General features: G+C 48.1%; 1 protein-coding gene across 2 annotated transcripts in view; it reads left to right on the forward strand.

Moving 5' to 3' along the window:
- Nucleotides 1-24,664, forward strand: part of NUAK1 (NUAK family kinase 1) — a 73,950-nt gene extending 49,286 nt beyond the window's left edge. For both annotated transcript variants that reach the window (XM_072844256.1, XM_072844255.1), the window contains exons 3-7: nucleotides 3,833-3,984; nucleotides 6,597-6,662; nucleotides 16,044-16,163; nucleotides 18,200-18,332; nucleotides 20,041-24,664. In XM_072844256.1, the coding sequence (XP_072700357.1) occupies nucleotides 3,833-3,984; nucleotides 6,597-6,662; nucleotides 16,044-16,163; nucleotides 18,200-18,332; nucleotides 20,041-21,194 (1,625 nt within the window). In that variant the 3' untranslated portion in view covers nucleotides 21,195-24,664. The remainder of the gene's footprint in view (nucleotides 1-3,832; nucleotides 3,985-6,596; nucleotides 6,663-16,043; nucleotides 16,164-18,199; nucleotides 18,333-20,040) is intronic.
- The last annotated feature ends 566 nt before the right edge of the window (nucleotides 24,665-25,230 follow it).

The raw sequence follows: 25,230 nt of genomic DNA on the forward strand, positions 1-25,230 counted from the left end.
TAGTGATGGCAGCAGGGAGAGAAAAGGCTTAGGGTTCTGTTTTGCAGGAGCTAGCTAAGAGGCAGGTGCCACCCCAAGGGAGCAAGACCCATGAGCTCACTGAGTGCCCTGCATTTGATTGATGAGGGGACCTAGGTTCAGGGAGTTCATGTATATGTAAAATGGGGTTGTGGCTAGGAGTGGCATGTGCACTCAGACTACAGGCCTAGGCCTGGCTCTGCCTCAGACTCACTCTGTGGCTATGGCAGTTACTAACCTGGCTGTACTCTGATTTTTCTCATGTGTACGATGAGGATTCTCATAGGACCAAAGCCCTATGACATAATTCATGCAAAATACTTATTAATAAGCTCAGTGCTTTGCCTGCACCTAGTAGACCTTTGGTAAGTGCCGCTGTTATCAGAAAGGACTAGAAGCTTCATATGTAACACCATGGGGCCTCCTTGATGAATTACTGATGTACCAAGTATAGAACAGCTATTTGCATTTAGTTAATCTAGGGTTACAATCGGGGCCTGTGAGAGGGGTAAGCGTGGTGTCCCGGAGCCCTGCCTGGCCACTTGGACAGTTCTCTCACCTGGCTACACACAATTCCCACCTGTAACAGTAACGGGCCGATTTTATAACTTGGATACCATCTCATTCACCCGTCGTTTACCACATTGGCTCCTCCTTCGTTCCTCTGGAGGTCAGTAGATATGTTGCTATGGCCAAATCAATCTACAAAACTCAGAGTCAAAGAAGCCAGACACCCCCCCCCCCCCCCCCGCCCAAGGGCAATCAGGTGTTAGTATTTTCCAAAATATGTTGCCTACACTCAATCACAGAGTGCTTTTTTCCTCCAGAATATCTTTCAAGACTAGTGCTCCATGGCACATGCATCTAGAACTGTTCCCCAGCCCCCTCTAAAAACAGAAAGTCAGCTGAGGAGTGAGAGAGAAAGGCAGGAAAAGCAGCGAGGATGTGCGCAGAGCAAGGGGTGCGTAGGGATGTCAGACAGGAGGACCGAGGTAGGCCTCGCTGTGGAGTGAAATATTTGGTGCAGTGAGCAGTGTTGAAATGAATCATCTTATCCCTGCTTGATATCAGGTGGGCCACCTGGAAAGCGTGGAATCCTGTCATCGAAACAAGTCCTTTTGTCTGCAGAAAGTGGGCTATACTTTCTGATAGTCACTGATGGGACCAGTGACTTTGGCCTCCTTTGGGGACACAGCAGACTCTCAGGGGATGTTAGGCTTCTTGTTTATTTCCCTGTCAGAGTACTTTTCCTCTTTCTTCCTTCCCCACTTTTTAAAATGAGAAGGCCCACTGCCCTCTCCAGGGCCGTTACTCCATCATTTCTGGAGCACAGGCCACACATTCCGAGGCAGCTTTTCCAGTTTCCAGAGTTGATTGTTAATGAAAAGGGCGCAACAGGCTGAAATCCGGCAGGAGCCAATGCTGCAGGGTACACCGAGGCCAGCAGACACGGGAGCAGCCAATTTTATCTGGCTGTTCTCCTTCCTCCTCCACCCTGCCCTCCTCCTTCCCCCTTCATTTTATCAGAGAGGTTTGGCTGGACTTGAAGGAGCCAAGAAGGAACTGGAGGGGTTTGAGCTTCTAACAGCCAGTGACAAGGTGTGGGAGGGCAGAGGACCCAGGCCTGGGGCATGTTCTAGTTCAATTCCGTTCTCATTGAGTATGTCTAGGAGTCTGGCTCAGTGCTAAGGCCCTGGGGTCCAATAATATCAATGGTGACAATAATAGCTAATATCACCGAGTACATGCTGTGAGTGTAGTCCTTGTTCTAAGCATTTAACATACCCAATATCAATAAACACTCCCAACAGTTCTAAGAAGTACTTGCTAGTATTATTTACATTTTACAGTTGACTAAACTGAGGCACAGAAAGGGCAAGCAACTCCCCCAGAGTCACACAGCAAGTAAGAGGCTGTGCTGAACCAGAAATCCTACTTAGGAGTGTCTGATTCTAAAACCAGACTTTTTATATCTAAAAGTCCAGGCAGAGGAAATGGGTATGTAAACCAGCAAATAAATCCATGCAGTTTGAAAATACTGTGATAAAAGTATTGAAGAGCACAGTGAGGGGCAGAGGGAGGCAAAACAGAAACCATATTTGAGTTCAATCTTGATGGATGGGTTGGAGTTTCCTGGGCAGGTAAGGCAAGAAGAAATAAAGACAGAGGTAAGGTGGGAAACAGCTGTGTGTGTGTGTGTGTGTGTGAGAGAGAGAGAGAGAGAGAGAGAGACCATATGGTCCAGCATTGGTGGACATCAGAGGCCTGATGGGGAATGGTACAAGCTGATGAGATGGAGGGACATAGGCAGGGGTCCTTCAGGAAGGGTCTTGGGTACCCTACATAGGTTTTTATACCATGTCCCTTGGGAGTGATGGATTTCAAGACAATTATTATTTATGCTGTTTTTGCTCAACGGACATCTATGTGAAAGCCCAAAGTAGGAATCAGATAGCAGTGTAGTGGCGGCTTTGATGGAGGTGGTGCTGAGGACCTGTGCTCTGTGGCCTCCCCTAACCTGCCCCTATGGGCATGTGCCCAGTGCTTCCTCCCAAGGACACAGTCTAGCAGAGTGTGAACATCACCACTGGAATATCAGAGTTGGGGAGAGAAACGCATTTATAAGCATTTGGAAAACAATTTCCATGGAGGTGTGGGGGTTGAGTGGGAAGGGGCTGTGGCAGGGGACCCAGCTTGGGGTGTTTGCAGTGGTCCTGGCAAGACCAGGCTGTGGCATCATGGGTCCCCATCCTCACCGGAAGCCAGAGGTGAGCTCCGTCCATTCCGTCTGGCAGCTCAGCCAAACTGTGTAAGTCTCTTTAACTTCTCCAGGCCTCTGTGTCCGAATTTTCAAGTGGTAAAATTACCCATATCTCCCTGAAAGTTTGTTGTAAGATTTAAATGAGTCAGTACATGTCAGGTACTCAAAACCTTACAGGAGCCTGGCGCATAGTAAGGGTTAATGTAAATCATTCACTGCAATCGCCCACAATGCACTTAGGAAGTTCTGGGTTCGCTCATTTGATAATTGTGCCTCTGTCAGTGGTCTGAGTGCTGAGCCCTCACTTACATTCTAGTCGGGGAGACTGACTGACTAAATACACAGAATACACAGGGCTAGGAAGGGCACAGGATCACATGGGACCTGCTAGACCACATTTGGAATGTTGGGTTTTATTTCGGGTGAGATGGAAAGTCTAGAAGGTTTTGACCAAATACAAGTTCAGCCGCCCACTTTGGGTTCAGAGTAGCTTATGAGGTCCGAGGTCCAGGTAGGTAGTCTGTATGGAGAGGTTAATAGAAGGCAGGTAGGGCAGCCCGGGTGGCTCAGCGGTTTAGAGACCCAGGATTGAGTCCCATGTCGGGCTCCCTGCATGGAGCCTGCTTCTCCCTCTGCCTGTGTCTCTGCCCCTCTCTCTCTCTCTCTCTCTCTGTGTGTCTCATGAATAAATAAATAAAATCTTAAAAAAAAAATAGAAGGCAGGTGTTCTCACCCATGGTCCTGTCTATAGGGGGCTGCCCCGGTGGGCGGGGCCAGGCTGTTCTGGTGGGCGGGGCTTCTCAGGTGGGCAGGGCCTAGCAGAACCATCCTGGTGATGTGTGGGGCCCTCAGAAAAGAAAGGCACTTTTCCCCTCAGGGTGCAGAGGTGTGTCCAGTGACAATAGCGGTGATGTCATCATCCACCTGGTCCTCCTGACCCGCAGCTCTTGGCCCCTGCTCAGTGACATCTCCGCTGTCCTCTCTCGCACCCTCTGTAGTCATAAGTGAGCTCTGGATAAACAGGGTGTTTGTGTGTTGCTGTTCCCCCCACAGTGTTTGAGAACAAAGATAAGATTGTGATCATCATGGAGTACGCAAGCAAGGGGGAGCTGTACGATTACATCAGCGAGCGGAGACGCCTCAGCGAGAGGGAGACCAGACACTTCTTCCGGCAGATTGTCTCCGCTGTGCACTATTGTCACAAGGTACGGCGAGCCCTGCCAGAGCTTTGGTCACTAACGGTTTTGATGGTGCCACGTGATTCTTTTCATAGTATACAGGTGCTGTCGGTTCATGTCGTGTGCATGGAGAATTTATGAAATAGAAAATCACCATCACTTATAATTCCAGAATCCAGGCATAACCTGTGATGGACATTTTTGTTCGTTTCTTTCCCATCTTCTTCCTCCCACTCCTAATTTATTTTTTTAAATTTGGATTTCTTATTTTGAATAGTTTTAGATGTACAGCAAAGTTTCTAAGATAGTACAGAGAGTTCCCATATGCCCCTCACTCACTGTATCCTAACAGGAACAGCTTACATTGCTGTAGTATGTTTTTCGAAACTGAGACACCAACATTTGGGCACTGTTATTAACAAAACTCCAGATTTTATTTAGATTTCCCCTGTTTCTCCACCAATGACCCTTCTCTATTTCAGGATCCACAGTACCTCAGTGCATGTATTTTTACATTTGTGCCTTGCCTTTTCACTTAGTATTTTAATCAGAACATGCTTCTGTGTTACTAAAAATTCTAAAATTTCTCCGTAAAATTCTCTGTACTAAAAATTCTCTGTAATTATTGTGATTGTTGGACACTAAGGCTGGTTCCTATTTCTGTTTAATATATATGGTGATCCACATCTTTATATATTAACCTTTTCCTCTCATTTGAATGATTGACTGAGGGAAATTCCAGAAGTGGAGTTACTGGTTGTGAACTTTCCTATGCTCTTGGTATCTTTCCTTGCATAGGTTATATCCACATAGGTTACATACCTACACATACATTTTATTGCAACACACCTAACACGATGTGCTCATAATAGAGCCTGATAGGCTGCCCTTTGTCTCTGGAAAAGGAAATGAAGTACACTGGTAATTCCAAGACATATTTCAGCCATCATTGTCATTAATCATGTTAGTCATGATTCCCATTGTACTTGTACTTTCCCTCAGAATGGTCACACCTGGAAGTGTCTTTCACTTTGAGTGACTTGAATCCCACATAGCATCCAAAATAGAGTCAGCTTCTTCATTCAATGGTTGCAGCCTGGAGTCTCCTGGTTTGTTAAATATTCTGGTTAATTGAGAGTGGCTCCGTAAGTTACTGGAAGATATTCAAATCTAAAATCCTTAATCCATGAGAACACTTTTGGAGTTACCTTTGCGGGCTCAAAAGGCACTGATTACTTAGGTCAATGCAGTATTTTGTACCTTATCATCAGGCATCAGCGTAAAGTACTACAGATCATATTTTCATTATATGAGGTGTGTGAATACTTGAGATTTTGTATGAGCAAGGCTTTAGCAGATTCATTCCATCTTACTCTGAAAACTAGGAATGTAATAACATAAACTAAAAACTGCCCCCAATCTTTAAAACTAGAAGGAATTGGGGATCTTAGATTCTATATCTTTCTTCTGGGAGCCTTGGTTTGTGTCTTTCTGAATTCAAAAACATCCTTGAAGGTTTGCGTTAGAAAAAGAGTAGCAGAAATAGAGCTTTCATTTCTTCAGCCGGTGCTTTTGGAGATAGTAGGAATTGTCACATGGAAAGGAAAACAAACAATAAAGCACCAACTATAAACACGCAGATTCTGAACTAAAAATCTTGATTGAAAGACAGGGATGTTCTAACCAGTTGGTTTGCTTAAAAGAGCAGCTTCTGTTGCAAATGTTCTTTATGTGGAATGATAAGAAAACTTACTCCCTGCTGTTTGCGCAGCTCAATGTGGCTGGTTCTTTGGGTTCTACCCCTGTCCATGTCCAACCCCCACCTCCCCCGCTGCAAAGATCACTGGGTTTTATAAAGAATGGTGCACACCAGTTGTTCCTGTGGTATAGACCTCACAGCCTGTTGGTTCATGACTCCTTTTCAGCCTCAGCAGCAGGCTGCTGGCCTGTCAGTGCAGGTCAGCTCCCAGATTTGCTGGAGTTTGCTTGAATGGACAGGTCACAGGGGTCGGCAGCCACCGGCTGGGGTCAGCCCAGTGGCTAGGTCTCTTTGGCCCCTTCCACCTTCCCCCCCCCCCCCCCCCCCCCACCGGGAGTCCAGCTGAGCAGAGAAGGACTTGCAGAACCTTCCCTTCCAGCTAGCCGCTCAGCAAATGCCCATGGGGCTTCTTGTTACCTTCTGGACAGATCTGGATTAACTTCATGGGTCTGAATAATAGATTGAGTGAGCCTTGCAGGGGACAGTCAGGCAGACAGACAAGCGAGGCCTATGAGCCCCACATTCTGAATCTCCAGCAGAGAAATCTGCTTCTTCCCTGGGAAGCACAGCTCACAGACAGACATTGTTTGCCGCCGCCTGCGACTCTAGTGCGTTCACACAGTGGAATTACATTCCGACAAAGAATCCCCCTGCTGTTTTACAGGCTCTGGGGGAGAATGGATTCCAGTCATTTTTCCCTTAACCACACAGCAAGTGACTAATGCTCCCCTGTCGCTGGTCGCTGGCTGGCAGGGAGCTTCATGACAGTGACAGAAGCCCTGAAGGATGGAGGCAGAGACCACCGGGCTGGCACATTTCTTTAATCTGTCAGATACTTCCCTTTGCTCACCCTCCCGCTCCTTCTGTCTTCTCATTTCAGAATGGTGTGGTCCACCGGGATCTGAAGCTGGAAAACATCCTGCTGGATGACAACTGCAATATTAAGGTAAAGCTCTGGCCTGGTTGATGGATGCACAGGGCCTGGGGGACCGCAGCTGGGGGCCAGGGGGGAGGGAGGCATGCTGCAGGAGCCTCGGGCTGCCAGTCGTGTGGCCACGTCCTGCCCTGGCAGGCAGTGCAGGGAGTCACCCCAGTTTAGGTCCAACACATAAGTTTTACCAGTGTTGATCGACCTCCAGTTACGTGCTGGACATCGATCTTCACGCTGGCATAAAAAGGTGATTAAAATACTGTCCTCAGGAAGCCTGGAGTCTACAATGACCACCAGAAAAATACTTAACAACAATAACATACTGCCTGTATAGTTCATGTCACGTTTGCCTGGTATCACTTACATTGAATCCTCACCACCCTGTGAGGTGGGCACTGTTATTTGCATCATTCTGCAGATAGGGAAAGCCAGGCACAGAGAAGTTAAGTAACCAACCCGAGGTAACACAACGGTAAGTAGTGGACTTGGGGTTTGAGCCCATGTGGTTGAGTTGCCAGCAGGGCCCCAGGTTGGGTAAGAGTTGGAGCCTTCTCCCTGCCACTCTTCTGTCACTGCCATGCCATGCCTCGTACTTCTCCCTCCCAGCCCTCCTGTCCCCCAAACCAGCCGTGGAACTGGGAGGCTGACTCTGGTGGCCTGAGCTGCTGGGAAGGAGCATGCCATCCAGTGACGGGCTTTACTTCCATACAGTGTTTTTGCTGGCTGCCGCTGGAGTTGAAGCAAGCTCTCCTGGCCCTCAGGGTTCAAGTGCCTCCTGCGGAGTGCTCTGAATGTCCTTTTGATCACGTCTGCAAAATAAGCAAATACGGTTTCAAAATAAACGGAGCTCGCCGCATGGGTTTCATTATGAAATGGCCTCAGTCCTCCCGACACCGGGGGATCCCTCTAATTGGCCGCTGGTGACGTGAGCACTTCATCCTTGGTCCCCAGACAAAGCATGGGAATGACCTCTCACTGTCCCCTTTTCTGGTTGCTGTGGTCCTCGGTGGGGGTGCAGCATAGGGACTGCCTCCTTGCTTGGCGTTCCCATTCTGTTTGCAGATCATGGCACAACCGTGAATTACCAGTGTCCTTTGAGAGGATCCTTGAAGTCATGTCAGGATGACCTCACGTTTTTGCCAGTAGTTGACCGTGGCTGTTTATTTCTGTGTTAGGCCATAAGATGAGGAGGAAACAATTGGTCAAAGTGGTTCTTTCCAGAATCAGGAAGGAGGATCTCAAAGTTTCTCCCTTTCTGGATTATTCTAGCGGAAGCACTGGCTGTGCAGTCAGAAAATCCCCTCCTGTGTGGCTTTCCAGCTGCTTGCCTTTGGGAAAGCATCTTCATCTTGTTTCTGTGACTATAAATTAGGGGTAACAGTAATGCTCACAGGCTTGTTTTCAGGACTAAGATACCTCGTGTTTAGCTTCATACACTGCTGAGCACTGTGCAGTGAGTCAAGAGCGGTGGCTTTGGAGCTGGGTAGCCTGCAGTTTGAATTTGAATGACGACCCTGTCCCTGACTAATGGCAGCATTTTGGAAAAATTACTCCCCTGACCTTCAGTTTTCCTGCCTGTCCGGTAGAGATGCTGGTTCTGCCTCTGCGGGTTGTTGTCTCTTTGTTCATTCTTTTCAGCGAGCATTTCCTGAGCAGTTACTGTGTGCCGTGCCCCGTGCCTGGGGAGTCAAGGCAAACAGGAGGATTTTAGACAATACCGGGAGCACTTAGCGCTCAACTCTTAGCATCCAAGGCGCCTGCGCACATAGTTGGTCATCGGAGAGGACACTGAATTAGGGAGTCAGCTGCTGTGCAGGTGCCTGGGCCCTAGAGAGTGGTGGCCAGGCCCTGGCTAGAGAACTGGGTTCTGGTGTGAGGGGCACATTTCTAAGGGTTTGTGTCATCCACCCTGGTAACTTTCTCTGCAGATTCTTCCTGCCACCTGCCCCCGGAGCTCTCAGAATGAAATGTAGTCTTTACAAGGCCTGGAATTTGAGCCTCTGGCCTGGGATTGGGTTCTGTGGGACAGTGTGACCTCTTGGTCCCCTGATGTAGTCCCAGAAGTGATAAGGCACATAGCTTCCTATGGAGTCATAGAATTTCCCAATGGAGGAGAAGAATAGTTAGAATTCTGAAAGCAATTGTGCTGGGAACAATGGGGCAGGAGCCTGGGGGAATGGCTCGTTTGCATGAGCAATGGAACTGTGGTGTTGGGCTTGTAGCTCCCGGGACTCACACTTTGATCTGCACTCCCACCCACTGTATAGGTAAATAGCAGACACGCAGAACATTATAAAGATTGAACTTTCCATCACACTTTTTTCTCTCCTTGTCTTCTCCTTAAGAATCTCTCCTCCTGGCATTTCCTGGGGTGAAAAGCAGGTGCACAAGCCCACACACACCCGAACAGAAACCAAACCTTTCCCTTCCCCGACACATTCTTCCTTCTGCTTGTTCAGGATGCTGCTAGGATCTAAGAATCCTAGAGCGTGAAAAACATTGAGGGTCATCTTCGAACGCCCTTGTTTGAATGATGAAGGCCCAATAGGTCTAGGTGACGTGCCCAAGATCACACGCGGTAAATCAGTGTGGGCTTCCTATGTCTCCGTTTCCTTGGAGTGTGGCCCAGTGCTCGCCACACAGTAGGTCCCCTTAAATTGTTTGGGTTTGGGGTGAAGGGATGACAGCCAGGATAAGAACTCCCATGACTGACTTCTGGACAAATTCTCTTTCATCATCTCACACGCACTTCCAACAGTTTTTAAAAATGCATTTCAGCTGATGTTGATTTATCTTCCGACTGTATCTGCCGCGCTCTTCCTGACTCAGCATTTTGCTGGAAACATATTTAGAAAGGGCACTGGTGGCAAAGGCAGCAGACACATGGCCACATGCTGGGCTCCATATCCAGAAAAGCACATGGCATTAGCATCTGACCCTGGGAGAGAAAGCTGAGGGATTATGAGCAGCCAGGTCCCTCTTGGAGCCCCCTCTGGTGCCTCCCTAGGTACCTGTGATTCTAGCTTCCGTATCCCAAGGTGGGGGGCTTTTGCCCAGGAAGGCTATAAAAATGCTACTGGTTTAAACTTGTCACATGTCACTGTGTGAGCCATGGAGCTCGTTCCTCCCCTCTTCTCTGCCTGATGTTGATTTGCAAAGAGCACATCTGGCATTGGAAATTATTTATCTGGGCAGCGCGAGAGGGCGTGGCTTCTAAAAATATTCACATAGTCTGCTGGCAGAAAAAATGAGAGCAATGTGCTTCTTTGGGTTGCATTCCGTACTTCGGAGAAGCCTGCTAAAGCCTCTGTGGAGTAAGCCTATGTCTACTAAAATAGACACCCAGCATAGCATGAATTTGCAATTAATAAAAATGGGCCAGATTCACATCCCACTCTCTGGGAGAATGGAATGCCGGCAATTCCCATAGAAGGGTCCTGTAAAATTGTCTAACAATAAGAAGAGGTCCAAACACTAGGGTCAGCTCGCCTCCTCAAAGAGGGCTGGGAATTTGGTGAGCTCCCAGGGCTCAGAGTAGAGGGGCATAGGGGAAATGGCCTGTCGCCCCTGATGACAATGGAAATGCTGCTGCTGCGGACAAGAAAAGAAGCTTTGAATGCCCAGGGCTAAGATGAGCTAGAAATCTCTGAGGCTTAACAAGGCCAAATGGGGCGGCTTGGGGATATGGCCTCTGGGCTTTGATTATATGAATGTGAGAACTCTGCATTCGTGCATTAGTTAATCCATTGGTTTGTTTGTTCATCCATTTATGGTTGTGTGTGTGTATACGTGAGTATCCTCTGCACGCCTGCTCTCACTCGTCTATTTCTGCACCTATGCAGCCCGGTCTCCTGAGGGCAGTACCTACTGGGCTACGGACGTTTACTAAGTTCCCACTGTGCATCTGGCCCTGTGCTGGATGCTGAGACTTAACAGCGAACCAGACGGCCAGGTGCTTGTCCTCTGGAACTCGGAATCTCACGGTTGTGGTGCTGGCAGTAACAAGGAACCAGGAAAGGGATACAGAGGTGAATGCAGAAGACAAGGTGCCTGCCCTGGTGGACTTTGAATTCCAGTTGGGGACACAAGCAGCAAACAAATAAATACAGAACATAATTGTCTGGTGGTGAAGACAATCCATGCAGAGTGAGGATGGAGGGAGGCTGCAGGTGCCGTTTTAGCCAGGGTGGTCAGAGAAAGACAACTTGTGTAGGACTCAGTCCTCAAACCCATGGAGCTCTCTCTGGCTTTGTGGCTTTTGCACACATGGTTCCCTGTGCTTGGTGCACTCTTCCCACTGCTCTTCGCCTGGCCCTCCTTTCAGTCTCAGCTTGACTGCTTCTTCTTCCAGGAAGCCTTCACTGATCCTCCTTTCTTGGCGGGGCCAGTGGCCCTGCTATGTGCCTCATAGTGCCCTGTGTTATGTGTTCTGGAAGCGGTGGGTCTGTTAGCTATAAATGGACCAACAATGCCTTTGCTGAGGCAGTGGTGATTGAACTAGGTTTTGAAGGATGGGTGGGAGTTTGATAGAAATGTGCTGACAGCCTTCTACAGGGAAGGAGCAGCAAGCACGGGAATAGGACACGGAGGCAAAAAGGAAGTAACCCTCACTGAGCCTCTGCAGACAGCCTGAGCCCCATGCGGACCTTCTCCATGCCTTCTACCATTTGGCTCTCAGAATTTCCCCACTGCGGTGAGTCTGATTATCCCCATTTTATGGATGGGGAGGTTCCCGCAGCTAATATTAGCAACAGGCCTGGCTGCAAACCTAAGGCCATTCGACTAAGAAGGCCAGGTGTCTTATCAATTCTACCCTCTACCCCTACCATCCACATTTGCCCCAAACCTAAGAGAACATCACACAAGGACACTTTTTTGGTTCTTGCTTCAGTCTAAGCTGTAGGCAGCTTGTAGACAGCTGTTCCTGGAAGGGACTCTCCAAGTGCTGATGGTGGCTGATGGCCAGGCGGCTTGGGCCGCAGTGGCCAGAGCACCCACATAGGGATGCCTGTGTCGAATGTGTGGTGAGTCGTGACGGATTGCTCGTTAGCATCCCCTGAGAGGCTGCATTTTGGAGGTGCCCTCAGTTAAGAGCTTCCCCAGATTGTTCGGGGCGGTCATTTCCCAGCTGGTGCTAAAGCTGCTGGTCTGTCACCACCTAAGTTCAGTGCTGGTAAGAGATAGGGCTGGGATTTGAACCCAAGCCCTCAAACTGGCATCCTTTACTTGTCCCGTTGTGCAGGGCAGCCTCTCACTCTGGGCATGCCTATTCCAGAAGTGGGAGATGATAATTTCCCTGGGCTTTGGTGGGCATTGGCTCTTAACAGACAATTGTTCAGCAGACCAATTGCCGGCTGTGCCATGACTGCTGTACTCTAGAGTTGCCAGGACTAGGACTATTTCAAGGGCTTTTTGTGCCTGTTCTTTGGTCCCCACACAGCTTCCTGAAGTGGGTTCTATTATTATTCCCACTTGGCAGATGGGGAGACTGAGTCACTTACAGAGCCTGCCCATCACCCAGGAGGGCCGGGTCCAAGGCTAGCCCCCGGTCTTCCAATCTGTTCAGTCCATGGCACTTCCTCTCAGACACTGCAAATGACCATCAGCCCATCGCTTATATTATCGACCTCATCAGTATTTTCAGCGTTTACCCACCAGTAAGCAGGTACTTCCTTTTTCATCGGCGAACTCACAGTGATTATCCACAGAGATCTGAGGTTAACCCCCCCACCCACCCCCTCCCCGCCCCTTGCAGGTACCTCGTGTAAGTGCACCTGTGGAGTATTTACCCTTTCGCACCTGCCTGGCTTCACTCAGCTCAGCGTCTTCATGGTGCATGGAGGTTGCAGTGAGGCTGTTTATAAATGTAGATAATCACTTCCTACCTCATCTTTCTAACTCTGAATTTTATCCAGCGGGGCACACCTCTAGAACAGCTTGGTGATGACAAAAAACTCCCCCAAATTAAGGACCTGAATGTTGGCTTCTCCCATTCCTTTCCAGAGCCCAAGCTATGTGGGATACCAGCCCAGCATGGGGACATGATTTTGAGCCTGTACAGGGCAGGTAGACAACCCCATCACCAGCAAAAATGCAGAGTAGTTGTCTTTCTGAAGAGGTTACCCATGTGTCAGCAAAGTACAATTTTAATTGTTATTTTTGTTTTGTTATCACTGTTTCCCAAAATTTCAGCTTTTTCAATTTTTTTTTCTTTCACTGTTTTCTTGGCTTTTGCCTTTGGCCTCATATCTTTTACTTAATATTTTTATGTAGTTCAGTTTCCTTCTGTAAAGTCTATTTATTTGAGAAAGAAGCCTGAAGTAATTACCTGAAATGGAAAATCAGTGTTGCTTTAAGTATCGTGAAAGTTGATAAAGCTACTATACGGATTTAAGGGTGGGAAGCAAATATATCTTGAGGCCCAACTCTGTGCCAATGACGGTTGTAAGCATTTGACATACTTCTCATCATTTACTTTTTGCAGCAACACTGTGGAGGTCACTGCTGTTCTTACTTCCACTTTACAGATAAGAAACTGAGGTTTTGAGAAGTTTTATAACCAGTGGCCATTTCCGCTTTTATAGTCGATAGAATTTCCATAGGGCGTGAAATCTAAGAGCTGCAGCTCCAGTGTAGGTGGTTCAAGGTTTGAGAACTGTGATGCGTGCGTGCATGTGTGCGAGTGTGTGTGTGTGTTGATTAATATTTCTTTTCCGTTGAAGTGCCAAGAACATGGACTAATCTACATTTCTATTAATCTTCTGTCAGCTGCAATGACAGTTTTACTGGGAGAGGCTGATAAACATCAGTCTGTGGGGATGGGAGTGGGCCTTAACATAAACACACTTCTCAGGCCGGCTGCACGGAGAGCGAGGGCGCCCAGACGGGGAGCACTCCGCTGTGTGTGCGTGTGTGCATGCAGGGATCTGCACGCTGTGGCGGTAGATCCGCATGCGCGCGTGAGTGTGTGTGTGTCTGTGTGTGTGTGTGTGTGTGTGTGTGTGTGTGTGTATTTGGAAGCCGCAGACATCGAGGGGTGGGAAGGGGATTATTTTCCTCGGGACGCACACTGTGCAGTGTCTGGGCGTCGCCTTGGCTGCGGTTGCCGAGGATGAAGCCCTGGGACTTCGGGACATGCTCTGGGGCTGTGGCCGTTCCCTTCCTTTTCTGATGGACAGGGCACACTTCATAAGCTTCCAACCAACTTCCTGCAAGCGAATGAGAGGCCTTGATAAGAAAGTGGAATTCAGGGCAATTAAATGCAATCTGAGTCCAGAGAATGCGTTTTCTGAGGGCGGTTATACACCAGCTGCTTTCAATGGCATTCCATTCATTCATTCAGGGGCGACTTTTTAGAAAATAGGCTTATTCTGGGGCTGCATTCAAAACAGAGCCTCAGCGCCATTGGGGCTGGGCTGCACTCTGGGCATGTGAATCGCTCAGCCGCAAATGGAAATCAGCTTGGGGAATGGCAGAAGCCCGGTGGCTCGGAAGGCTGGAGGGAAGCTTGCAGGTCACCTGGGGCAGTGCTGTGTGCCCGGTGCACGGGAGCTTTGCAGGCCCGGCCTTACATGGCCTTACATAGCCGCCTCCTAGTCCGCTCTCCTGACATGCGTCACCACATCTCCCTAAACCTCACTTTCCTGATCGGCTTAAAACATTGTGGCAAAATAGCCGTAAATGAAATTTGCCCTCCTAACCATTTTTAGCTGTACAGTTCAGTGGCTTGAAGTACACTCGCTTTGTTGTGTAAATGGGCTTTAGGTGGGGTTAGATTAGAGAGGGTGAAGTGCTCAGAACAGTGCCTAGTACTTGGAGGTGGTTCAGTAAAGACGTGGTGACTAAGTTTCTTCTTCTTCTGTATTTTCTTTCTTTCTTTCTTTCTTTCTTTCTTTCTTTCTTTCTTTCTTTCTTTCTTTCTTTCTTTCTTTCTTTCTTTCCCTCTCTTTCTTTCTTTCTTTCCCTTTCTTTCTTTCTTTCTTTCTTTCTTTCTTTCTTTCTTTCTTTCCCTCTCTTTCTTTCTTTCTTTCTTTCTTTCTTTCTTTCTTTCTTTCTTTCTTTCTTTCTTTCTTTCTTCTTCATGAGAGACACACACAGAGAGAGGCAGAGACACAGGCAGAGGGAGAAGCAGGTTCCATGCAGGGAGCCCAACGTGGGACTCAATCCCAGGTCTCTAGGATCACACCCTAGGCCGAAGGCGGCGCTAAACTGCTGAGCCACCAGGGCTGCCCTTCTTCTGCATTTTCTATTAACCGTCTTGTGCTTTTCAAAGTATTTGCCTATTTACGTGAAAAGTATTGGGGGGGCAGGTGCTAAGCAGTGGATGACACAAAGATGAGGGAAAATGTGGCACATGCCACTTGCCTCATGGGACTCAGAGTCTAATGGGCAAGGAGAATTTATTATTTATGTATACATGTATGTATATATACGTGTATATATGTTTATATATTCTATATATGTGTATATGGACATATATAACATATATATGTGATGTGTATATATGTGATTATATATATTTATGTGCACACATACACAGGGAAGAGTGCTGCCATGAAGGACAAGGAGTAAAATGCTTCAAGAAACCAGGAGACAGAGGAGTGATTCCAAGGGATATGCAGCATAAGAGAAGCAGAGTTAGGTAGAACATTTGTGTGGAATTTGAAGACTTAAAGGTTTACATTCATGGTCTCATCTTGATTAATTGATTGATTGATTGATTCTCCATCCTCCCTCACAATAATCCTGCGATCCAGAACAGGAAAAGATCCTGGGTTTCCATTTTCTGGTGGCTATGCTGAGGCTCAGAGTAGCTAAGGGGCCTGCTCCCTGTCACATAGATGGCTAGTAGCAGAGTTTGGGCTGGTATATGGTGACTCAGAATCCAGGACTCTGGGTCCACTTCCTCTAGGGTCATGCACTGGCAAACTAGAGTTCTGGTTAGAGTGGGGGTGGATGAAAAGGTAGGCGGTATCATTGGCACTGCTCAGGGTTTTCCAAAGTCCCTGTGGGTGCCGTGTGGTTTTAGGTGGGCTACAGATGGTACTACTTGTGCACTGTTGTATGCATCAGGAATGCCAAGCCTGTGATTGTGTGGATATTTCTCAGGGCAGGTCCAAACTGAAGTGAAAGTCAAGTCCATGCAAGGAGCAGTTTTGAGTAAGCAAGAGAGCGTGTACTGCACAGATATGGCTGACCTTATGCATGCCCAGGACTGCAGATGCGAGTCACTGGCCCTGTCCTGTGGACTGGTTCTTTTATAAAGACTGAAGACTGGAGGAAAAAATGGTGACCCAGCCAGCACATACACCCCGGTGCCCGGGTGCTCACATGATCTACCGTGGGCACACTCTAGAACGCTAATGGGCCTCTCTGAGTCTTGCTTCTCTTTTGTAGATTGCTGACTTTGGGCTTTCCAACCTGTACCAGAAGGACAAGTTCTTGCAAACATTTTGTGGGAGCCCACTCTATGCTTCTCCTGAGATTGTCAATGGAAGACCTTACCGGGGGCCAGAGGTGAGCATGTTGCTGTTATGTATGGGGGTGGGGTGCAGGAGGAAAGGAAGGAAGGAGGGCAAGAAGTGGATCTAAGAAATACTTCAAACAAACAAAAAAGCAAGCAAGCAAAGAAAGCTTTTCACTATATGATTGTAAAAGCCATAATATAAACACCTGGAAGAAAATTTGAAAAACCCAGAAAATAAAGTAGCCTGTAATCTCCCCTCAAGAGATAACCATGTAATATTTTTGTGACTTTTCTTTTAGACCTTTTTCCAGTGTTGATCTCTGCATTTAAAAAAAAATTGCAATCATTATACATACGTGTATACCTATGTGTACGTGGCCTTTTATTGGCTTAAAATTATATTGTGACATTTTTGGAATTTGTTATTACCTAAAACATGGTTTCTGATGATGACATAATATTTTATTGTATGAATACCATAATTTAATCATGTCCCTAGAATTAGACAGATTGTTTTCAGTTTTTCTCTGTTGGAACAAACCAAAAAACAAACCCAAAACCCCTAACTATGCAATAAATATTTTTTGCATACATTTTTGATAATATATACCTTTGATTAAAGGAATACAGAGTGTTTTTTTTTTTTAAGACTTATACATCTATTTGAGAGAGAGAGAGAGAGAGAGAGCGAGCATGAGCAGGAGGGGCAGAGGGAGAGGGAGAGAGAGAATGCCAAGCAGACTTCAAGCCGAATGCAGAGCCCAACACGGGCTTGTCATGACCCCATGACATCACGACTGAGCAGAAACCAAGAGGCAGACACTCAAACCAGGCTCTTCTAAGGAAATACAGTTTTCATTACACCTTCTAGTGCACAAGAAATACATTTCTTTATATGCCTAAATCTCTCAGGGCCACTGTAAGAGATGTGTATGTGAAAATGTTATTTTGAAAATGGGTGAGTTGTGAGTGATTATTCTCTTTAAAAGGATGGTTCTCTTTACAGAGAAATTCATCCATTCCTTATCCTTTAAATAGCAGCCGCTCAGTGAGTTGAAATGTTTCCCTCCAAATATTTATCTGTCTAAGAGTGTTTGAAGGCAGGGCTGGAGGGTGAAGAGAAGGGTGCCAAGTGCCTCTACCAATTGCAGTGAAGAGAAAGTCTTTCTAAAATAAGAATGTAAGGGAGGAGCATTGGATTCGATTTACAAGACTCTAGAAACTTGACATTGTACATTTATCGTAGGTAATGAATGTTTCTTTGATCTTTGATGATCTCCCTGAGGTTCTAAGCTGGTGGCTTGTGATCTGGCCAGCAGGCCTGCTTTATCTGGCCGCATTAGTCTTTCTAAAGGCAAATGAACTAAACGTTTAATAATTAGGAGATACCACATAACAGTCTGGTTTCTGACTTCTCAAAAGGATCTGGCAGTGCTGGGCCTGGCCTACGTTGCTGTGTGGCAGCAGTTAGCCAAGGCGAGGCTGCCTGTTTGAGGTGGGTCCACGCATCCTACAGTTTGTCTTTGTCCCCAGCACTCCTGGGTGTATCCCACATTCTCTCCTGCTTTGTTCATGGCTGTTGCACGGCTGGCTCTTGTTAGCATTTGGGTTTGCAGCCCCCGATCTATTTGAATAAGGTGCAAGAAGGAACCGATGCCTGGAATCGCAGAGTGAAGAGCCCCGTGTCCCAGTCTTGCACCCGTCATGGAGGCAAGGAGGGGGTCTGGAGAAATCATTTAGCTTTTTTATGCCTCAGTATTCCCATCTGTCAAATGGGGTTGAAAATAATTCAGGCCCTACCTGTTTCACAACATCATACTGAGGATCCAAGAAGATAATCTTTTTAAGAAAGTTCTTCTGTGGATTGAGACTCTTGGTCTCTGAAATGGGAAGGTCAGGCACTGAAGCAGCGCACAGCTACACCACATATCAGTTGTCAGGCTGTGCTGGGATCCTGTCTACCAGGTGCTAAATTCAGTTCCTGGTGTCGTTGGGGGTGGCTGCCCACAAGCTGTGATGCTAATGGACCGGAAGGCCTCCCAGAACCTGCTTCTGAGCTCCTGTGTGTCCTGTCTCTCTGCTCCAGGTGGACAGCTGGGCCCTGGGTGTGTTGCTTTACACTCTCGTTTATGGAACAATGCCCTTCGATGGTTTTGATCACAAAAACCTCATTCGGCAGATCAGCAGTGGAGAGTACCGGGAGCCCACGCAGCCGTCAGGTGCGTGCCCTTAGAGGGTCAGAGGTTGAGCGGGAGTGGTTGGTTTACCTGCTGTAGCTCACAGGTTCGTTCTGCTTCCTTTTAAGGTCTGTAAGGAGTCTCCTGCTTTTCCTCTTCTTTTTCTCTCCAGATTTTTGCCTACCGGCAAAGCTAGCTTGCTAGGGTGCTTTGCCAAAACCTTCCCGAATAGAATTTCAAGGACAAATGTTCTCTACAACAGGCAGGCTAGGAGTCCTGTTTGCTTGCCATGTGAACCCGGGCAAGTCCCTTACCATTTGGATTCAGTTTCTCCACTGGAAGAGATATCACATGAAATCCTTCCTAGTCCATGTGGTCGTATAAACCACCTTCACTAGACTCAGTGCCATGAGAGTGGCAACTGCTCTTTTTCACTACTAAGCTCCCAGCCAGGGGCATGGCACGTGGGCACTGTTGCATTATTTATTGCTATAACAACTCTATCGCCCACCGCCCTGAATAAATCTTGTGGTTTAAACAGCTAGGTACCACATTTCTCCATTCCCTGGGTTGGCTAGAGCTCCTCTGGCCTTACTTGTGTTTCTCCTACGGTTGCATTCAGATGGCATCTGGGCTGGGTCTGGCTGTGGGACAGCTGCTCCGTGCTCCTCCATGTGGGCTCCTTCTCCATGAGGTGCCTCTCTAGGCCTGTCTCTCCAGGAGGAGTCCTGGACATCTTCTATGGCAGCTCAGGGCTCTACGGTGGAGGAAGAAGAGGCTTCCAGGCCTTCTTAATGTATGTGCTGGGCAGCCAGATAATGCCATTCCTGCCATGTTCTATGGGTCAAAGCAACCAAGATCATAAGCTCCATCTCTTGATAGGAAACCGGATGGAGAGCATGTATGTCCAGGTGGCCCTCTTTGGAAAATAGTTAACACAGATGTTTGTATATAGACATGCTACACATGCGGATGCACACACAGTTGATTCTCATCCTTTGTGGCGGTTATGTCCTGCAAAGTTGCTATGCACACCGAGTTAGTGAATACGAAGCAGCACTGCTCCCAGGGCAAATACAGGGCTCTGTCTCTGGTCACAATATTTGTGTCAGCTGATCAATATATGACCTCATTTCATGTATATTTCTGTTGAAAGACACCTCATTTAAAATGTCTTGTTGACTCATTCACATCAAACTCACAGCCCACAGCGCTATGACTCCTACCTGAACGAAGCCTATCTAACACAGGCATTTTCTCCAAAAGGCACATCACAGCCTTCTTTAACTCAGGAACCAGAGATAGCACTTTAGCACTATGCTGGGGGGCCATTTTACACAGCAAAATCACCAACAGAAAGGACAGAAATGTGAAAAACATGGACCAGACAGGCTGTGAAAAGTACATTTGTTTACAGTAGGAGAGTGGAACCAAGAAGACAGGGCCCTATCACCTCCTTTCGCCTCAGCTGGGAACATGCATACATGCTGCGGGTAACTCCAATTATTTGCCACTTTGTGAATGTAAGCGAATGATAGGGAGAGTGGCCAGGTATTGGTTTTGGGGCTACGAATACATTTTAGTGAGCAGGAGAATTTATAACACAATTTCTGTGCATAAGAATACATATGTATATGCATATATATTTTTTCATATGCATATGAAATATCCTATCACTCCTGCAGTGTCAGCCCCCATCAAGGCCAAAGGCTTCCATGTGATGCATCATTCTTTTTGTCTCGTGCCACAGACGCTCGAGGACTCATTCGGTGGATGCTGATGGTGAACCCCGACCGCCGGGCCACCATCGAGGACATTGCCAACCACTGGTGGGTGAACTGGGGTTATAAGAGCAGCGTCTGTGACTGCGACGCCCTCCACAACTCTGAGTCCCCGCTCTTGGCTCGCATCATTGACTGGCACCACCGGTCCACGGGGCTGCAGGCTGAGGCCGATGCCAAAATCAAGGGCCTGGCCAAACCCGGCGCCTCTGAGGTCATGCTGGAGCGCCAGCGGTCACTGAAGAAGTCCAAGAAAGAGAATGATTTCGCGCAGTCTGGCCAGGACCCGATGCCGGAGAGCCCGAATAAGCTGACTTCCAAGAGGCCCAAAGGGATCCTGAAGAAGCGGAGCAACAGCGAGCATCGCTCCCACAGCACGGGCTTCATCGAAGGTGTGGTGAGCCCCGCCTTACCGTCTGCTTTCAAGATAGAGCCCGACGTGTGCCGGACCGGGGTGGCCGTCCCCAGCTCCCCCGAGGCCGACGTGCCCGGCAAGCTCAGCCCCAAGCAGTCGGCCACCATGCCCAAGAAGGGCATCCTCAAGAAGACGCAGCAGCGAGAGTCGGGTTACTACTCGTCGCCGGAGCGCAGCGAGTCCTCGGAGCTGCTGGACAGTCAGGACGGGCCGGGCAGCGGCCTCCCTTCCCCCAGCCCCCCAGACCCCGCCCGGGGGCCCGTCCTCGGCCTCTCCTGCCGCAGGAAGGGCATCTTGAAACACAGCAGCAAGTACTCGGCGGGGAGCACGGACCCGGCCCTCGCCAGCCCCGATGTGCCCACACTGGAATCCTTGCTGGAGCCCGGCGCGCCCCCCGAGGGCCTCTCCCGGAGCTACAGCCGGCCCTCCAGCGTCATCAGCGATGACAGCGTCCTGTCCAGCGACTCCTTCGACTTGCTGGATTTGCAGGAGAACCGGCCGGCCCGCCAGCGCCTGCGCAGCTGCGTGTCCGCGGAGAACTTCCTGCAGATCCAGGACTTCGAGGGGCTCCAGAACCGGCCGCGACCCCAGTACCTGAAGCGGTACCGGAACCGGCTGGGAGACAGCAGCTTCTCCCTCCTCATGGACATGGACGATGTGACTCAGGTCTACAAGAAAGCGCTGGAGATCTGCAACAAGCTTAACTAGCTGCCCGGGGCGGGGCTGGGTTGTGGGTGGGCTCGGGGAGGAGCGGGACCCATGACCCTGTGCGAGCGGGCTGGGTACCTCTTTGCTGGCAGCGACCATGGACTGAAGAAACGGCTCGGTGCCGTCATGCTCGGCCAAGTTTGCCTGCTTGAGCCGGCACCTAAAAGGGAGAAGTGGGCGCTCCGCCAGCCCTGCCAACTGCCATTCTGAATTGGGGTCCTAATTGGCATTTACTTTGTGGCACCTCCGAGAGGACCAGCTGTCCAGGGGAGGTGGTTTTGGCCAGCACGAAGAGGATGGGGAGGAAGCATATGGGAAAGGGAACGGATCCCTAAAAGTCATCCAAACGCTTCTGGAGGAGGGACAGAGAGGCTGGGGCCATCTGCCTTGGGTGAGCTCAGACTTCACTGCTTCCCTCCTTGCACTAGCAGGCTTGGTCTGACTGCATGGGGTTGGCAAGTAGAGTTCAGCCACGTGAACTTGAATGGGTGATTGACTGATAATGGCTGCTGGGTGTGCTGGGGGAGAGGCCTGGGCACTGGGGGAAGGAGTGCTGTGACCGAATAGCAGCGGCTGCCTTGGGCACAGGAAGGGCGCAGTAGCACTCATGCCATGCGGTTGCCCTCCTTGATAGGGCCAAGCCCTTGGAAGTGTTGGGTCGAGGCATCCTGTGGGATCTATGCTTGTCTTTCACGCCCCTAGTGCAGCCTTTGTTAATTTTCCACTCTACCTTGAATGGAAGACAAGGCCTCGGTCAGAGAGAGAGTGCTCTGAACACCACTAAGGACTTAAGAGTTGGCCCATGGTGATTTTTGGGCTTCTTGCTGTCTGCCTCTTCTTTCCTGATGTCTGCCTTGCTCCTCAGCACAACCTCCCGAGGATGGACAGGGAAAAACCTGGTGGTGTCAGAGGTCAAAACTCTGGTGTGTAACAGAGCTAGGGACCCTCTGTGGTCTCTGCACAGATGAATGGAAATCGATCCACACCAGCAAAGGGACAACTTGTTGATTTCTTTAACATCTCATCATTAACTGGAATGCTGCCTCTTGGGTTCTTACCTGCATGATTCAGATGTGATGCTGTCCACAGTCTCCAAAAGAGTAACTGGCTCAACCATTTACCCTGTTTACTAACAGCAGACGGTTTCCCATCCACCAAGTGTAGAATCTGCAGGGGCAGGCGAGTTTGCTTCTAGGGAGTTAGTGTGTAGCTGGGATATTTGGATGAGGAAAAGAAAGGTAGGCAGAAGGTGCTCCCCCTGTATCTAGGTTTTCTGTCATGGGTTTGAAGTCCTAGGCTTTGGGGGAAAAGAAAGTTCCACCCATTTAAATGAATAAGGTGTTGAAAGAGGAGAGTGGGTTGGGAGGAAATGTACAGAAAAGGGAACATTTCCTCAGAAGCTATCCAGATGGTTCTGGAGGTAGGCAGGAAAGAGGTATAGCAGGACTTCTTATCATAAAAAGTAACATAACTAGGGATTTAACTTCTAGACACCCAGATTATAGGTGATAAGATGTTAGTCCCACAATGGGACATCTTCAGATACTGGGTTTAGAATTCATGATCTCATTGGGGAATTTGGGATGACTTCAGAGCCTACTGGCCTGGGCAAATTGAAAGCCTTGTTTCAAGATGGTCAACCTCTGGTAGCCACAAAGATAGATAAGGAAGACTAGTTTTGGGGGGTATTTTGGGGTAAACCAACAGACAGTAGCTTATAGGGAGATGCGAAAGAATTCACCTGAAGGCAATCCTTGGAGTGAAACTGCCCTTTCCTTAAGGAGGTGGCTCCATTTCTCCCCCTTGCCACCAGCTCTGGGGATGTGGCTTGTGCATTTTTTCAGGTTGAGCTGCGCAGGGTGTTATGGGAAGCATCTCTGTTTTCTTTCAATTCCACCTTCTTCCTGAGCTCCAATATAGGTTCAAAGGGAAAAAAAAATCTAGATAGCAAATTATGTGTGGGGAATATGTGGGTGCATGGGGGGGGGGGCATCTCACAACCTCTGGGCTCCCCATGCCTTGTCTCATTTTTATGTAATTTGTTCTGGACAGACTGTCCTGCCACACTGCTGGTCCCTCATGCGTGGTAGCTGGCCTAGTTGGTAGCTGTGCATATGCCTAAGGTATAACACCAACCTACTGGTTGATGTGTTTTTTTTTCCTTTTGCCAAGTGATCCTATCTGTTTAATACTTGCCATCCTTCTAAAATGACACTATTAAGGAAAATCACTCTACTTCTCATCTTTCTCTCCACAGAATACCCCACACATGCATGTTCTCTTTTGTCAATAAACCCAGACAGTGGACTGTGGCAAAGACAGTCTTCCACTTCGAGGCAGAAGTTCTGAGTTGAATCCTGGTGCGCTGCTAACCAGCTGCTGGTCTGAGGCACCTGCAGTATCTTGGAGCCGTAGGTTTCCCTTTATTGAGGGCTGGAGGGGTGGCCTAGCTCGTCTCTCAGGCCCTGCCTGGTTCTGACATTCTGCTAACATTCTCTGATTCTAGATGCCATGTTGACTGGCCTTTTAAGGAAAAGCCTGGAATAGAGAGAAAAGCCCTGACATGCAGCTTCCCTGCTTCGTGATTAAGTCCTATCATCCCTACCAGCCAATCCCCAACCAAGAAAGTCATGCTTAATTCATTTCCATGGAATTACAAGTGAGAGACACTCTTATGACCCGGTGGACCAAGCAGGAGATTCCACATTAGCTCTCCTGGTCCTTTCCTGGCCTCCAAGGGCCTCTCTGTGTCTTAGTTTACAGATCTGCCAAAGGAGTAGAACTATACTTCTTTTGTACTGGTAAATTTTAAGGCATGATCAGTTTTCAGGATGTGCTTCAAGACCCTGGGTGAAATGAAACATCTAAGTGCTCCCTGACTTTCCATCCCTGTTAAAAGGTGCTGCTTCTTCAGATGATGGGGAGCGCTTTTCAGGGGGAAATTCAGGGGAATGTCGCCATGGCCTGGTCTTGAGTACAAATGTGAATGATCGACTGCTTATTGCCAAACTGGAAATGTTCTGTAGGGATTTACTGGCATGGTATCATTCCTAGAAGAAAAAAAAAAAAAAGAGAGAGAGAGAGAAACTTGACTGCACATTTTTTTTTTTTAAATCCGTGTTGTGACTTTTATTTAATTTCTATTTTTTTTTTTGGTAATAAAAAGTTGACTTTTTTATTTGAATTTGTCTTTTTTTATTTATTGGTCTGAAAGGCACTTCAAAGGTATTATAATAATATATTGGTGTAATTTAATTGGTGCAACATGCTTTATGGCTCTGGTCAAAATTGGTTTTCGGTCATTTGATTGGTTTGAGCCCAGAACAGCCGACGGGGGGGAAAAAGCTGGATAACCACCCAAAGTGTTTGTATTTTCATTGGAAACTGATTTTTGTTTTGTTTTTCTTTTTTTTTGTTGTTGTTTTGTTTCCATTTTTATTTTTAAATTAAATAAATTGCAATGAACTGAAGCGGGCCCTTGTGTCTTTATTTGGTTGTTTTCCTCTTCGTTAATTAAGTAAGTGACAGAATGGCCATAAGTAACAGAAACCCACCCAAGCTAGCTTCAGCACAAAATGGGAATTTATTTGAAGTTTTTGAAAAGGGAAATGTAGCTGGCCATGCAGCTGGAACCCGAACTGGAGGAGGAGGAGCCAACAGAACTACAGACCCTTTTTTTCTGCTCCTCTTTGCACAGCAGCTTTATCCTTCTCCTCCTTTGGCAGCCTCACTTTATCCCTGATTTTATGACCCACCTTGGTTTACCTCATAGCTCCCAGATTGACATGCTCTTAGTTCTGGGTTTCAGAAGACACTATTGACTGGGTTCCTTCAATCTGGACTAGAGACAGCATCGGAGGTTAACACCAGTCATGCTTTCCCTTCACGGTTCAGCTTCCTCTACCTTTCCCTTCTTGGGCAGCCCCCTCTGTTCCCAGGGCAGCCAGACTGCTAGTCTGATGGCTCAGAGTTCAAGATCAATGGGCCATATTTCTCCGTGGGGAAGGCCACTGCTCTGATAAAATGGCATCCTGAG

This window comes from Canis lupus, chromosome 11, assembly GCF_048164855.1.
Source record: "Canis lupus baileyi chromosome 11, mCanLup2.hap1, whole genome shotgun sequence".
In the NCBI taxonomy this organism is placed as follows: Eukaryota; Metazoa; Chordata; class Mammalia; order Carnivora; family Canidae; genus Canis; species Canis lupus.